The sequence below is a fragment of the Balaenoptera ricei genome, chromosome 21 (assembly GCF_028023285.1).
Source record: "Balaenoptera ricei isolate mBalRic1 chromosome 21, mBalRic1.hap2, whole genome shotgun sequence".
NCBI lineage: Eukaryota > Metazoa > Chordata > Mammalia > Artiodactyla > Balaenopteridae > Balaenoptera > Balaenoptera ricei.
In genome coordinates, this window is record NC_082659.1 from 33857896 (window position 1) to 33874276 (window position 16381).

Genomic DNA, 16381 nt, shown 5'->3' on the forward strand with positions numbered 1-16381 from the left:
TAAAACTGTAACACACACGCACACACACACACACACACACGCACGGAATTACACTGTACTTAAACTTTTGTTTCCTCCCCCCTTTTTTTAACTGAGCCTTTCCCCCAGATCATCAAATATTATCAGAACACACGGCTGTACCATATCCCAGAAGATGGGTGTATTATACTTTAATGAATCCTCTAAATGTTGGCCATTAAGTTGTTTTTAATTTCTTACTACTGTAATTCATTCAAGCTATTCAAGATGAACCTTTGCACGAGTCTGACTGTTTCCTTGAGAAGAGTCCTCAGACATGGAATTTCAGGGAATGATATACACCCTGAATATACAATAACGCAGTCTTGGATCTCTGTCCCTCTGCACTGCAAGCCATGCCCCTCTTGTCCACCTGACCCATCCCTGGCACAGCGAGGCGCTTTCACCTCTGGGTCCCTGTGCTCTGCTGCCCCCTTGAGGAGGCCCAGGGATGGGGCTGGTCCCTCCTCTTCTTCAGAGATGCCAAGGGGATCCTCACCCTTCATCAGAATTCTGAAGTCCTTGAAAACAAACAAGTTTCTTTTTCTTTAAAGAAACAGGGAATTAAATAACACCGCTGGCTTCAGAATCTTAATTTTCCTCACACTTAGGGCAATCGAGCTACTAAATCTTCATAGTGGGGCTTCTGTTCTTAGGGGTTTTTTTTTGTTTTTTCTCATTTTTGAGGGTAAAACTATACTAACCTTCTGAGATTTCCTCTCACAAAGGTAACGCAGGCAGACGATCAGGTTACCTTGACTACAGCAGGTGACCTGTTTTGGGAGTCTGCTCACCAGGGCCTCTGGACGCACACAACACGGATGTGTCTGGACGTGTGCTCCTCCATCAGCTCCGAGCATGGTGTCCTGTACACAGTAAGCACGTAGGAAATGTCTCACAAATGAAGCAGTCTAAAGCCCCTTCCCTGCTCTAAAATTCTGGTTCTAGACATTTCATAGGAGAAGAATGCCAGGTGATTAGAAGTTGGACTGAGAAAGTCCTTTCTATGCTTCCCAAGAGCTTAGAGCCCACTGTGGGTCGGGGGTGAGCAATGGCTGTAGTTTGGAGGCGGCAGAGGCCAGAGGCTTGATATGGACGTTGAGGGTTAACGTGGATCCTGCTAAGCCGACGGGGCCAGAGAGATGGGAAGCAAAGGAATGGTTCCCTCTGCAGCTGCCGTTTTCCTTAACAATTTCTTTTACCACCTTCCTGCATCAGGTGTTGGGAGAAAGAGGAGGTCTCTTGGTGCATTACCTGGGACTGGTGTTATCAGGTCCCTTCAGAAGAAAGGTCTTTGGATAAAGAAGCCCAAGGAAGGAATGTTGCCAAATTCCCATTCAAAGTGCTCTTTACAGCCTTCAATGGCCTGTTGTACCCGACAAAGGCCAGGTCTGTGCCAAAGTACAGGCTGAAGTTGTGGCTCTAATATGCGTATGTATGTGAATATCGTAGTTTTGCCTGTACAGCTTTTAATCACTTATAGCATATTAATTTTCATCTGTGTTATTAACTAATGAACATTTTCCATATGCCAGGTAGATTGTTACGTGCTCTGGATACATTATTTTCTTTACTATCCACTACAATCCTCTGAGGTAGAGCTTATTTAGTTCTGTTTCACAGATGTAGAAACGGAGGCATAGAGAAGTTAAGTTGCTCGCCAAACACCACGGAGTTGGCAGATGTGAGATACAAACCCAGCCTCTTTTAACTCCAAAGCTCATTTTGTTTAGCCTACTAAGTTCTATTGCTTTGCTGATGACATTTATCATCTTCTGCCTCATTCGGCAGGTATTTGTCCAAGTCTTACATTATGAGTCCTTTGGGAACATTTATCTTATCTCTTATTAGCCTGAAATGCCTTACACACAGCAGGGAAATAATCTTTGCCTCTTGATTCAAGCAGCAACCTGGTACCAGGAACTGAAGATCAAAGACTTTGTGGGGTTTTTTTCTTCCCAACTTTTTATTTTGAAAAATTTTAAACTTATCGGAAAGTTTCAAGAATAATGCAATGAACGTCCATATATGCTCTACCTAGTAACACCAACTGTTAACATTTTGCACGTTTTTTCCCTTGACCATTTGAGAGTTAGTTGCAGACACATGCTATTTCACTCCTAAATACTTCAGCACGTGTCTCCTAAACACCAGGCCATTTCTGCATAATCAAGGTATAATCATCACTCAGAAAATTTTACATGTTACAATACTAATATAGTCGACATTCAGGTTTTCTCAGTTGACCCAAGAATGATCCTCAATAGATGCTTTTTGTTTTTTGATCCTGGGTGCAATTTAGGATCACATTGCTCTTGGAGTCATATCTTTGTCTCCTTTAATCTAGAACAGTTCACTAGCCTTTTTCTTAATATTTCATGAAATTTACATTTTCGAAGAGACCAGGTGGTTGTTTTGCAGAATGTCCCTCAATTTGGATTTGTCTGATTGTTTCCTTGTGAATAGAGAGAAGTCACTTTTTTGGCAAGAATGAGCATGTGATGTCAGTCTGTACCATCCCTGGTGATCACTCGGTTGAGGGTGACTTCTTTGATGTGAAGGTACCCTTTTCTCTTCACTAAGTAACCTGTGGGATGACACTTTGGAACTGTATGAATATCCTCAACCGTCCAGCATCTATTGATGAATTTTGCTTGAATCAGTTATTGGTGGCTCCAAAGTGGTGATTTCCTATTTCTATAATTTCTTCTACACTTATGAGCTGCAGTTCGTCTCTGAAGGAGAGCTTTCCCGCCTCCATCTCCTCTCTGCCTTTGAATTATCATTTACCCTGTGTCACCTTGAATAAGTCACGTCACTTACCCCCTCGGGACCTATTTTTCTCATCCTTAAGATGAGATGACCTAAGGGCCACATTCTTGAGTTTTAGTCACCCTGAGACGAAATCCCCACACAGATCGGCCAGGCATCCGCCAGAGAAGGAGACGCCGGGGTCGGCTGTGCCAGCATCCACTGCGGAGTGGCTGGTACCGCCGCATCCACCGCCGCGGCCCCTCCCCTGGCAAAGGTAACTAGTAGCCTTCGCGCCTTCTCGCGAGAGCGGGCCCCTTGCGGACAAAGGTGCGGTCCGCCGGCCTGCGCGCCCCACGTCCACCTCCGCCCTTCCCTGCGCGCCGGGCCCTGCCGCGCACGCGCGCACTCGGACGGTTGGAGGTGTTGGTCCGCCTCGGGCCTGCCGCGCGCGACCCCGGCGCGACACTCCGGCGCAGCCGCGACGCGGGGCTCGGGGCGCGCAGGCGCCGACGGCGGTGCTCTGAAGAAGACCGCGGGCGTGGGGCCGCGCAGGCGCGGACGGCGTTGCTCTGAAGAAGACCTTCTTCGGTGCCCTGGCGGAGCGGGCGGGCCTTCCTGGCTGAGCGGACAGGTCCTCCCGTCGGAGGTGAGGCGAGCCGGGGCCGCGGGCCGGCGGCCGGGCGGGGGCGGGGGCGGGGGCGGGGCGGCGACCGGCAGGGCCCCGCGGGAGGCAGGGCCGCCTAACGGGGCGCGGGCCCGCTGGCGGGGGCGGCGGGGACCGGCCCCTCGGGTGATGGACCGCCGCGCCGCCACCTGCTCGCGCCCGGCCGGCCCCCAGGACTCTCCGGGCGTCAGGCCGGACGGGAGGTTGGTTTCGAGGGAAGTAGGGTCCTGGAACCCCGAACCCACCCCCGCCCCCGGCTTCCTCCCCGGCATTGGAGTCCAGCATCAGGGGGGCTCTTCCACTCCCTGCCGCCGAGGGGAGGATGCTGAACGTGCACCTTCAAGGGACGAGGCGAGCTGACGGTCGCGTTAGTAATCGTGTGAAGCTGGGTTATAACTAACCCGCCACCCCCCATCCCCCGACTGCGGCTCCTGCAACCCCGGGGCGCTGTGCGTGCCCACGGACAAGTGCATTTGTAGTCATGGAAATGTGCGAAACGTGACGTCTCTGGGGCTTCTCGAGTTTTTGCTTGATCATACCAGCAGTGCACTTCCCATCAGGATCCTGGGCCTGAAAAAGTAAGCTTGAACTAGGCAAAATTGAGGTCCAACCCCGTACATGACTTTTGCAAAGTGTCTGGCAAGTGGTTTTGAAAAAGAAGCAAAATGCTAAAAGACTGTAATGGGTCCCTGGATGGATGTTTCTAAACATTTAAGTGTTTTTTTTCTCTTGTCGGTAGATAAAAAACCAGACTGTAAAGCCTTAACATTTCTATTTGAATACGTAGTGCCTGCTTTTTAGACTGAACTTCGGGAAACATTTCAACAGATACCGGCATCGGTTGTGATCATAAAGAGTAATATCAGATTGCAGTTGGCAATGTGTAAAAAGCCTAAAATTGATCCTTTGAACACAAAGGACTGAATTGTAAATCACTTGCTCTGGGAGTGAACTATGAAACCTTGTGGCTTAGAACAAAGCTTTACGATGCTATGAGTCAGTACATTTATCTCCTTTCACCTTTACTCTTTATTCTTAACTTTATATATATTTTAATACTCCGTTTTCTTAACATATCCTAATATCTGTCATATTTGACAGGTTTAGGTTAAGGGACAAATTTTAAGTGAATTCACAATTACGAAGTGCACCATAAAGTGTGTGTTGTGTTCAGGTGTGGTGGGATAGGCAGAAACTTAGCAGAAGGGCAGACTAAGAGCTCAGCCAAATAGAAATAAATAGCTTCGGTTGTGTAGGTGATTCAGGCATAGTAATTGCAAGGGCTAGCTGGTGCTCTGGATGTTTCTGGTGTAGTAATGGGGCCAGAGGGGTTGCTTGCGGGGGTTCTACGACTGGTTGGATGTGGCTTTTGAGGCTGCTGCAGGAAGAGGTTTCCCGTCGTGCAGAGGGCAAAGGAGTGGTATGTTCAGCAGTGTCGATAGGCCTGAGATTTTGATGTGAGGGTCATCTTGGCAGTAGAAAGGCTGGCCGAATACTAAGTAGGCAAGATGAAAAGTCAAGCCTCTTGGGTTTTGAAGGCTGTAACTTTAGAGTGTATACCGATTTGGGGGAGCAGACTGCTGCAGGTAGACCCTGTCCTGTATCTGGTTACTAGGTAAGATTATAGCACTTTATTTTAAGAAGAGTTTTGAGAGAGGGCATACTCTGGGTGAATACATTTCAATTAGTGTGGTAATTCTTAAGAACTGAATGTCAGAGTGGCAAAAACGGTAACCCTGAAGATGTTTAATTGCATCTGTTTTACAGATCCTCAGAAAATTTACCTTGACATCTTACACAGCTCTTTGGCTTTATAACAGCCCAAGAAATGTTTTTCTAATGTACATTTTTGCATTTTTTTAAAAAGTAAAAGTCCAGTTTAACAGAGCATCTCCTTCAGCCTGGGAGAAATTTCTTTTCTTTGCAATGCAATCAGAAAGATGACCTTTGTGTATCTCATGAAAAACCCTTTTATTCTCTAGCGTTCTGGAAAGCTCTTTTTAAAGGAGCAGCATGCTTTCTCTTAACTTGGCTTGCATTAGGGCATAAGCATTAATGACGCAAAGGAAGAAAAAACTGTATACCTCTTCTCACAGAACTAACCAGTTGAACAGTGAAAAAATACTAAATAGTTACTTCTACTCCCTTGTCCTCATTTTTCTTTATAAGATATGTGTAACACACCGACTTACTGTGACCTAGGAAAGGCTGCCAAGGATGTCTTCAACAAAGGATATGGTAAGTATGCTATTGTGAACTGCCAATTTGGGGGTAAGCATTAGTACTGAATGCCTACTATACGGGAGATACTGTGCTTAGTAAAATGAGGTTAAGTCAGCATTAATCTATTTTACAAGATTTAAGGGGATCACCATTAGCAGGTTACTAGACTTCTGTTTTTAGAGGTAGAGTCCCACAAGCATTAAAAGCTGTTGTGTACATTAACACATACATAGCATTTGTGTATTTAATATTATCTGTTGGGTGAAATCATTTAAATCTGTAATATGTGTGCCTCCTTTGGTTAGCCCTGGGGACAGCTAACGTAGGGGGTGTAGTTTTCCTCCTCCAAATAATGGCAGTGTTTTCAGCTTTTGACTTCTTTGGAGGAACATACAGTGTTTGAAAGCAAGTGGACATTTATTTTTAGTTTTAAAAATTTAGTCTTTACATTTTTAATTTTTTGTGGTGTACACATTTGATGTTTTATTAACTAGTAATGTTAATTATATATTTTAAGCTTGTATATATATATCAGCATAATTTCTGATAATTTTGGTTCTTAAAATAGTACACATTCCTTTCATCCATTTGTTTTTTTAACTTATATTTTCAAAATATGTCTTTATTATTTTGAGGGACTTAAAAATTAAACTTAAATTATTTTGTTATAATTCAATTCCTTGTGGAACTCTCACCTAACAAGAATACTGAGTATTTTCCATATGGAATGTACTATGGACTATTTTCGTAATTTCTAAGTTGCAGACACTGGAGTGCATGTCACATTTTGTACATTAATTTTTTGTGTGTGTGTGTGTAGGATTTGGCATGGTCAAAATAGATCTGAGAACCAAGTCATGTAGTGGAGTGGTAAGTACTTAATATATATACATTTTTAAATTAATTAATTAATTAATTTTATTTTTGGCTGCGTTGGGTCTTCGTTGTTGCGCGCGGGCTTTCTCTAGTTGCAGCGAGCGGGGGCTACTCTTCGTTGTGGTGCGCAGGCTTATCCTCGCGGTGGCTTCTCTTGTTGCGGAGCACGGGCTCTAGGTGCGTGGGCTTCAGTAGTTATGGCACGCGGGCTCAGTAGTCGTGGCTCGTGGGCTCTAGAGCGCAGGCTCAGTAGTTGTGGCGCATGGGCTTAGCTGCTCCGTGGCATGTGGGATCTTCCTGGACCAGGGCTCGAACCCGTGTCCCCTGCATTGGCAGGCGGATTCTCAACCACTGCGCCACCAGGGAAGGCCCTTAATATATTTTTAATAGATGTAGCATAATTAACTTAAAGGAACCTGTTTAAAAATCATTGTGTAGTCAAGTTACTTGAACTGGCATACTTTTGGTGCTATGCTGTCTTCCCTACAGCTTTGTCCTGCTCTCAGATTTCAGTGAGCCGCTCAGCCACTGAGCCCAAGGACAGTCAGGTTGAATTTAGGGGAAGACCCTTTGTGTTTGTCATAATAAGAGTATTCTGAGTCTTATTCTCAGAAGATACAGAATATATGTATACATATGTATGTATATATATGTATTTTTTTTTTGACCCATGCCATATCTTTATACTTTCATGAATATGTATATGGACACTAAAATCTTTGCTTCCCTTGTATTGGGTTCATGCAAATTTTGTTGCCCTTTTACAAAAACAAATTAATTTTAGTCTCTGTCCCTTCGTGATTAGTTGAAACAAATGTAGAAATGCATGTAGAAGATTAGTCTACAGTTTTTATTAATGTTCATAAAGTCTTTTTTACTGGAAGTTAAGAATATGGTAAAGGACATATCAGTGTATTATCAGAGCGTCACTAACCAGAGCTTTCTTTAAGTAAGTCTCAGCAAATAGATCAACTCTACCTTCACCTTATTCTCTGATTTCTCTTTATTGGCTGCATCTTTTTTGTTTGGTATTTACCTATTCAAACCAGCGTAAATTTTATTTCTGGATATAATGATTTAATTAGAAGGGCAAGAAGCATGTGGAGTATTTATGGTACTTTGTCTTAGGCTTCATATAGTCCTGGTTTGTCACTATTATTCTTTCCCTGGGTTTTCTAGTAGTAAATAAATATGTATGCAGCTACCCTACTAGGATGGGATTTTGTTATATCGTCTATTAAAATAGAAAAATTATACTCATTTTGATTAGTACCTCAGAATTTGCTCAAGGTAGGTTTGTGTTGCAAAAATCAACAACTAAAATTTTATCTCCCTTTCATGCTGCTGTTGTGTGTGAATATTCATTCAGATGGTAAGAAAAACAGTATATTTGTGTGCTTGTTTTTATGGCTGCTTTTGTTCTCTGGTACTGATTTAGGGTAAATTTCATCCACTGCTCCAAATTTTCTCGATCGTATCTTGGTATTTTTATGATATGCCATCTATAACAGTAACATTTTCATGATTGTTTTGTTGCATACCAGCATTTAATGCAGAACCATAGATGTTATGTGCATGTTATAAATATATTTTGCACTGTTTGAGCTAATTATGAAATTAGACAAAAACTGAAGCAATTGTGAGCCTGGAACTCAACTTAGGAAAATTCTAGCCTTTTCTTTGAGATTTGTACCTCTGGCATTTTAGGTTTTTGACAGAGCTTCAGACTAAGAAATGATGATAAGAAAGAAATATAGACTAAATACTCTTTTACCTTTATTTTTTGCACCAAAATTAAGGTTTATATTTGCTATACTTGCAAGTTTATGAAAGGTAAATGTGAAAAATAAAACACTAGGTAGCTGGATCTACTAAAAGAAAGTGATGTGAACTATTAAACATGACCAGCATTTTATCGTGTTTTACCAAGGCCTTGCCCCTAGTGTGCAGTGTGATATTCTCTTTGAAAACTTTCTGCGTGGTGTAGATAAACAGATCACAGTTTCCCAGTTGTTTCATCAGCCTGTAGAACGAGCGTTAGGGGGCAGGGTTGGCGGGGTTTCATTACTGTTGGCAATATTTCAGAAATGTTCTTTAAAAACAGGGCCAATCAGAAATGTTTTTTCTTGACAGTTCATAGATTGACAGTGACAGGTGTTGAGTGCTTCCCCCAGAAGGAGATCTATTTCTAATTGCTTATTGTCATCTGACTGAGGGACACCTAACTGGGAGGAGGATATATTTTAAGGCATTCATAGTAACTATTTGACAGGGAAGAGGGATAAGTTACAGCATTCCATTTTCTTGTGAAAAATGGGTATTTTCAATTATTGAAATTGTTTATGCTGATAGTCTTACGGATAGTTTTGTGGACAAAAGCAATAAAGTTTTTATAACAGTGTGAATGTACTTAATGCCAGTGAACTGTACACATAAAAATGGTTAAAATGGTAAATTTTATGTTAAGTGTATTTCACCACAATAAAAATAAGGCTTTTTAATGCAATAAAGTTCTGGCCCTATTAAAAGGGGGCAATCTAGGGCTTCTAGTGTTTGGGGATTTTTAAGGACTTTAAAGTTAACTAATAGTTCAAAAGGTATGATAGAGAACTGATAGTCTTTTTCATGTCATGAAAGTACATATTTAAGATTCAATATTTTTGTCTTTTTAGAAAAGGCATTTATTTTCAGTAAAGATATTTTTCTTTTAAAAGAGAGATTCCCATTTAGTAAGAGAGTATATGGCACAGAAATATCAGTAAGAGAGGTGGAGTAATGGGAAGATGCAAGACTGGTTAAAATATTTAGAGATTGGAAAGAAGGAAATAAGTTGCTGCAGAGTAGGGCTGTGGTAAAAAGTAAGTTGTGTTGGTTTCTGCTACATTGAACATTACTTTCTGGAATGAATATTTTCTATCTGATGAGCTGATTTTAAAGTAATTATTTTTTCTTACCAGGAATTTTCTACTTCTGGTCATGCTTACACTGATACAGGGAAAGCATCAGGCAACCTAGAGACCAAATACAAGATTTGTAACTATGGACTGACCTTCACCCAAAAGTGGAACACAGACAATACTCTTGGGACAGAAATCTCTTTGGAGAATAAGGTAAGAGAGCGTTGAAAGTTATCTGTAGGGTAAAGTTATCTTGGGGATAAAATGATGAACAAATCCCAAATATAATCTGAATGAGATCTTGCACCCTGTCTAGTTTTCGTATTTTTTCTCTGCATGTGGCCTTCTGTGGTATGTTTTATGTTTTTAGAAAGTAAGGTTTTGTTGCTGCATACATAATTATGATATCTTTTGTTCTGACCAGTTCTATAATACTTACTGTTATACAGCTGAGCCTCTCCTGAGTAGACCAAGCTATTTGTAGTGATGTAATTTAATTTTGTTTTTTAATCATTGCAAAATTGACTCCACAGAAAAATGTTTCTAAAATTCTTTAATGTTTTCAAAGAGAAAATCTTTCAGCAGTTATTTGTCAAGTGCCTGCTACATTCAGGGCACTATTTTTTGAAGTATGTTTATTTGCACATCACCATATATAGATAATGCATATGTATGTATAGCTAAATAAATTACTTAGGTTGGCTTGTTAAATGTCCAGTTATAATAATTTCAAGAGGATATCACAGTTATTTTGCTGTATTGGGATTTTGTGGTTTTGTACTCTGATTTACATTATTGGCTGTAACAGGATTTGACCTATATGTTTTAGCCTTTTTTTGGGTGAGAGAATCATGATGAAGCCTGGGGGTGAGGGGAGTGGGATAGGGGGCAGGGAAGGAAGAAGAGGCAATTTATTAAATCATTTAATATTTGGCTTTCTTTAATGACTTTCTTGTTTGTTAGAGAGGAAGTTAGAGAAAACTTTAGAATTGGTTTTTCAAGTCAAGAAAAGAATTAAAAATAGCTGATTGTTAATTTGAAATCTTTATTTTTCAGTTGGCTGAAGGGTTGAAACTGACTCTTGATACCATATTTGTACCGAACACAGGGTAATTATCCCAACCCCATTTTCTGAAATGGTCTTGTGGCTTGAAGGGATAGAGAGGTCTAGGGCAGGGAACTGCAGGAGGAGCTCTGGAGGTGAGGGGCACAGAGACCTGTGTGTGCAGGAGAGAGGGAGGGACACTCCCTGAGGACACTCCCTATGTGACACTCAAAGAGGCACATAGTAGAAAAAATTTAGGAGCTAGAGGGGTCTGAGACGAGATATTTTTTAAGCTGTCCTGAAGATTCATGGATGTTATGTCTTGCTGAGAAGTTAACATCTTAAGAGAAGAGTGTAGTCTCCTGGCACCAGAACACTGCAAAGAATAGTTCTGCTTACTTGATTTCTTAGCCTTTATAAATCCCCCAACTTCTCTGACTCAGTTTTTTCATCTGAAAAATGGGGATTATGTTGTTTCCTACCTGCCTCTCTCTAAAGGACAGGTGCTTGATGGGGGCCACGTGGCATTTCTCCTCCAATGTAACAGCAGGCGTGTCCTTCCTGCTACACACCTGTGTTGTCTTCAGGACAAGCGCAGGACTATTAAGAACTGATTTCGTGTTTTCAGTATTGTCCTTCAAAAATGTACACTTCTGTTCCATCCATCTAACATTGTCCAGGGAGAAAACACTGGCCTAAGGAAAATAAATATGCTTATTAAAAAAAATAGTACACTTCTCTCTATGACAGGTTAATAGTTTAGAAGTTTGTTGGGCGTTACCTTTTGTAGCATTTGGAAACATTTAAAGAAATTTGGTTTCTTGTGTGTCTGTATACATACACATTCAGATTATTAATTTGGTACTGAAATATCTTACACCTTTTTATACTTATGCTTTCATGAAATTAATCATGAAATATCCTATTCATTTGAACTTACAGTGAGGAATAGGTAAAAAGTAGTACATGTATTTCTAATCCTAACAAAATTACATTTGTAGAGCTGTCATTTGAAACATTTTTACTGTATATGTGCCACCTGCCAAAACAGTATTTACATTGTGGGAGAGGAGGGATCTTACTCTAAAGATTTCTGGACAGCAGTGAAAACTTGTGCTGTTTTCATTGTGTTGTTTTTGTTTGTTGTTTTTTACAGAAAGAAGAGTGGGAAATTGAAGGCCTCCTATAAACGGGATTGTTTCAGTCTTGGCAGTAATGTTGATATAGATTTTTCTGGACCAACCATCTATGGCTGGGCTGTGTTGGCCATTGAAGGTTGGCTTGCTGGCTATCAGATGAGTTTTGACACAGCCAAATCCAAACTGTCACAGAATAATTTCGCCCTGGGTTACAAGGCTGCAGACTTCCAGCTGCACACTCACGTGTGAGTGTTCATAGTTGAGAGTTCCTCCTTTAGCGCCGGCACGGTCGCGCAGAAGGGAGGTAGCCATTAGCATGTTGAGAAGGTTGGGAGGGGTGGCGCGTGCGTGCAGTCATGCCTTGGTGGACTCCAGCCTGACTGTGCTGCTCACGGTCGGCAAAGCGCTGCAGAGCTTAGTGCACTTGGCGCTAGTGCTGTGCTGCTGGCGGCTGCTGGCCTCTGAGCCTGTACCCCAGCCACTGGGATGGAGGGAGCCCGGGGCAGGGGTCACCTCCTGATAGAAGGGATCCTTTGGAGGCGTTCCTGCTTCCTCTGGTTCCCTGTTCATCTTGGCAGTTTCTAGAAGCAGGTCTGTTAGGATCATGAACAGCCCCCTAGTTGATCTGAGCGTCCTGGAACATCCCCGGTGTAATTCTGTGGAGGTTTTCAGGTACCCTGGTCAGAACCCAGTTATCCTGGGTTGTATTCAGAAGTAGCGGAAGTCCTCAGAGCAGTCCTGGGTTCAAGTCTGTAGGCTGCAGCCTGTTGGTTACATGAATTTGAACTTTTTTTTTTTTTTTCTAAATGACGACTGCTCCTTTGGCTGTGTTGGGTCTTCGTTTCTGTGCGAGGGCTTTCTCCAGTTGCGGCGAGCGGGGGCCACTCTCTTCATCGCGGTGCGCGGGTCTCTCACTATCGCGGCCTCTCTTGTTGCGGAGCACAGGCTCCAGACGCGCAGGCTCAGTAGTTGTGGCTCACGGGCCTAGTTGCTCCGTGGCATGTGGGATCTTCCCAGACCAGGGCTCGAACCCGTGCCCCCTGCGTTGGCAGGCGGATTCTCAACCACTGCGCCACCAGGGAAGCCCTGAATTTGAACTTTTAAACTGTATTTTATGTCTTGGCCTACTGGGCACTGCTGCTGTCCCAGGTAGAAAAGCAGAGGATCAGCTCTGTGTTTCTGAAGTGTTGCAGATTGCTTTCCACTAGACACTCTATTCCACTTATGGTGACTAAAATAAAGTCACTAGTGGTGTAGAAAGAGGCATTGAAATTGATGAAACAGTATTATGAAAACTCAGGGACTGACTTCTGGGGTGCTCTGAAGGAGTACGTTGCGTGCTTCCCTGGGGCCATGCACTGTAGCTATTGTATGGGGGCGCTTCTAATGCGAAGACTGTGTTTTCAGTGAAATCCAGAATTGGCTTGTACCACTATATATTTTTTTTCATAGAATCTTTATGTAACTCTACTTTGAAGTTTCTAAATACTGTGAACATCTCAGAGACATACAGATCATATTTACTTGAGGTGTCTGCCTTTGTGCATAATTGAATTGTGTCTAAGAAATTCATATCACGTGGAAGAGCCAAGTAAATGAATCAGATGTTACTATGCTTTAATTAGGTGGTTATAAATTACATAACTGTTTTGTTTGGAAGTCAGTTATGCTAGAAGTTTGCTGAAGTCTGTAGCTGTAAAATAAGACCCTGATTTAGATAGTCTTAGAATTTGTTTCCATATTGTAACAAACTAGATATTTATGACTTTTCTTATGCTGTGAAAACAGGAACGATGGCACTGAATTTGGAGGGTCGATCTACCAGAAGGTGAACGAGAAGATCGAAACATCAATAAACCTCGCGTGGACAGCTGGCAGTAACAACACCCGTTTCGGCATCGCCGCTAAGTACAAGCTGGATTGTAGAACTTCTCTATGTGTAAGAATGTGCTGCAGATTGGGTCTGCTCTTAGGGTTTCGTCTAAGTCGTAAATGGATGCTGTGATGTGGTTGTAGTTTGCATGTTCTTTATTAACTTTGAGCTAGTCACTGTGTAGTGAAAAGAGCATACACCTGAAGTCAGGAACTGTGGGTTCTAATCTTAGTTCCTCCTGTATTTGTTGTCTGACCTTCTCAAGTCATTTTATCTCTTTGGCCTCAAAATTTTCTTATCTATAAGTTCCTGGGTTTCGATTACTATTCCTGTTGCCATTGGTAATTCTTGCTAATAACACTAATTGAGCTCTTAAATTTCAGGTCCCGTGCTAAGACTTTATGTGTATTATCTCATTTAACCCTCACAACTACTCTATTTGGTGAGTAGTATTACCCTCATCCCCATTTTATAGATGAGGGAGCTGAGACTTAGAGAGGTCAGGTAACTTGCCCAAGGTCACACAATAAGAGACAGTGCCAAGATTTGATCCCAGATCTGTCTGTCACCAGAGTTCATGCTCTTACCACTGTCAGAGGTTGTAAAACTGGTAACTCAAAAGAATTCAGTTCACAGGAGGGATGTTTGGCTGCACAGTGTTTTAAAATTTTGCTCGAGGCCTTTAAGCATGCATTTTCAAGGTCCCCTCTGTCCCGTACTGACTTCTTAAAACATTTATCTTTTATTAATTAAGTTTTCAGTTTTACTAATTCTGGATTGGTCCTAAGATGTTTCAGCTTTGGAAATCTGATGCATGGAGTGGTTGTGTTGGACTTATATATGAAATTGATTGTTTTCTAACTGTTTCTATTTCATCTCCTAATCTTAGGCTAAAGTGAATAATGCCAGCCTGATTGGACTGGGTTATACTCAGACCCTTCGACCAGGTGAGTAAAGGAGTGAATAACTATGGGCTTGGGGTAGAAGGTGATTGAGGAATAATGAAAATAACCTACAGACAACCTGCAATCACTTTAGGTTGATTCAGACCGTTTTGTAACATTTGGTTGTTCGAAGTAAAACAGATTAAGCACTTTTGTTTAAAAAAATGTTTTTGTACAGTAAGTTCCCTACATATGAACGAGTTCCATTCCAAGAGCGCGTTTGTAAGTCCAATTTGTTCGTAGGTCCAACAGAGTTAGCCTAGGTACCCAGCTAACACAATTGGCTATATAGTACTGTACTGTAATAGGTTTATAATACTTTTCACACAAATAATACATAAAAAAACAAGCACAACAAATAAAACATTTTTAATCTTACAGTGCACTACCTTAAAAAGTACAGTAGTACAGTACAACAGCTGGTACACAGGGGCTGGCATCGAGTGGACAGGCAAGAAGAGGTACTGACTGGAGGAGGGAGAGGAGGTGGGAGATGGTAGAGCTGAAGGATCGTCAGCAATAGGAGACGGAAGGCAAGCTGCAACTTCACTCATGGCTGATGTTGATGGCACAGGTTCTGGCTCCTTGCTGGATTCAATTCTGTCTACCCTCTTGAAGAAATGATCCAGTGATGTCTGGGTAGTACTGTACCAGCTACATCACCGCTGCTTTTATGCTTGCTTCTGGACATCCTGGGCTTGAAATAGAGATACCGTACTACTGTACTCTATACAGTACAGTAAAGTACACAAAAGCACAACCACTTGTAAAGGATGCACACATGTGACAGTGTATGCCAGACACATGAACTAACTTACATGACTGGACATGTGAACACACGTTCGCATCTTTGAAAGTTCACAACTTGGAGGTTTGTATGTAGGGGACTTACTGTATTCCTAATAATAACTTGGTTACTGTGGCTTGTGAGTTTGGTTGATCACTCATCATTCTTAACCCTGAACGCCAAATAAAGTGTGCCGTGACTGTGCTTTACAGATCGGGTGGCTGTGGATAACCTGGCGTCGCGTGAGTAACAGATGTGATCCCATAGCCAGCTGTAACCCATGCCACTGACTCCACCCGTTGCTTCTAGGAAATGCAGATCTGATGGTAACGCTTGTTACAAGTGACTGTGGTGTTTGCTTCTTCCTAGGAGTGAAACTGACCCTGTCAGCTCTAATCGATGGAAAGAACTTCAATGCAGGAGGGCACAAGGTCGGGCTGGGATTTGAACTAGAAGCTTAATGTGGTTTTGAATAAGCATCAGCTTTGTCCCTGGAGGTGAAGAGAAATGAACCCACTATGTTTTGGCCTTAAAATTCTTCTGTGAAATTTCAAAAGTGTGAACTTTTTATTTTTCCAAAGAATTGTAATCCTCCTCACACTGAAGCCTAGATATCGAGTCCAGCCTAAGGGAGGTGTGCTTGAAGGCATGCCCAGAAGTTGTCACATTTGTGCCACATTTCAGTTCAGTTCCGCAGTGTTATTTTCAGTGTGTTGCTCAGCGACAGTGTAGTGTCATGTTACAGAGGAGATGACCCGACCCTCCAGTTGTCCATCACGTCCTGCATGTCCCACACCACTTTTCCATGACCTTGTAATATATTGGCCTCTGTGCGGCAGTGGAATCTTTCGTTTTGCATCAGAGTAAAATAAAATAAACCCATCACATTTGGAACATAATTGCTCATCTCACTTGCCAGTTTCTTGTATTTGGTGTGATTGATTTTGTTGTGGAAAACACTCATCTGTGGGATTTGTGTCTGAATCATCTGTGCTGCCGCCCGTCCCCGCCACTCTTGTTTACCACCCTCCTGCTGCTCTTCTGCGGTCAGGCCGAGTTGTCAAACAGTGCATTTTGTTCTGGGGGGTTAGAAGCACATCTGCTGAGGTCCTTGCTACCTGTTGCAGTATGAGAGACTATATCCTGTTGGTAGTTTTGTAA

The 16381-nt window shown here is 42.3% G+C and overlaps 1 protein-coding gene across 4 annotated transcripts; it reads left to right on the forward strand.

The window, feature by feature from the left end:
• The first annotated feature begins 3208 nt into the window (after positions 1-3208).
• On the forward strand, positions 3209-16119 carry VDAC3 (voltage dependent anion channel 3). Of its 4 annotated transcripts, none has more exons than XM_059909353.1 (9): positions 3209-3418; positions 5606-5674; positions 6480-6529; positions 9493-9645; positions 10489-10541; positions 11634-11861; positions 13405-13555; positions 14379-14440; positions 15590-15668. In XM_059909353.1, exons 2-9 carry the CDS (start codon positions 5608-5610, stop codon positions 15666-15668), a joined length of 843 nt encoding a protein of 280 aa, XP_059765336.1. In that variant the 5' UTR covers positions 3209-3418; positions 5606-5607. The 4 variants fall into 4 exon arrangements, with proteins under 4 accessions (XP_059765336.1, XP_059765333.1, XP_059765335.1 ...); XM_059909350.1 differs by having other exon boundaries at positions 3213-3418; positions 14379-14436; positions 15590-16119; XM_059909352.1 differs by lacking the exon at positions 3209-3418 and adding an exon at positions 3544-3639 and having other exon boundaries at positions 14379-14436; positions 15590-16119.
• Positions 16120-16381: the final 262 nt, after the last annotated feature.

What these genes read in the sequence shown, in the direction of transcription:
- VDAC3 (XM_059909350.1), top strand. Translation starts at nt 5,608, where the DNA reads ATGTGTAACACACCGACTTACTGTGACCTAGGAAAGGCTGCCAAGGAT. An exon ending in CCAAGTCATGTAGTGGAGTG is followed by an intron (nt 6,530 to 9,492) that starts GTAAGTACTTAA and finishes TTTTCTTACCAG; the next exon opens with GAATTTTCTACTTCTGGTCA. An exon ending in AAATCTCTTTGGAGAATAAG is followed by an intron (nt 9,646 to 10,488) that starts GTAAGAGAGCGT and finishes TTTATTTTTCAG; the next exon opens with TTGGCTGAAGGGTTGAAACT.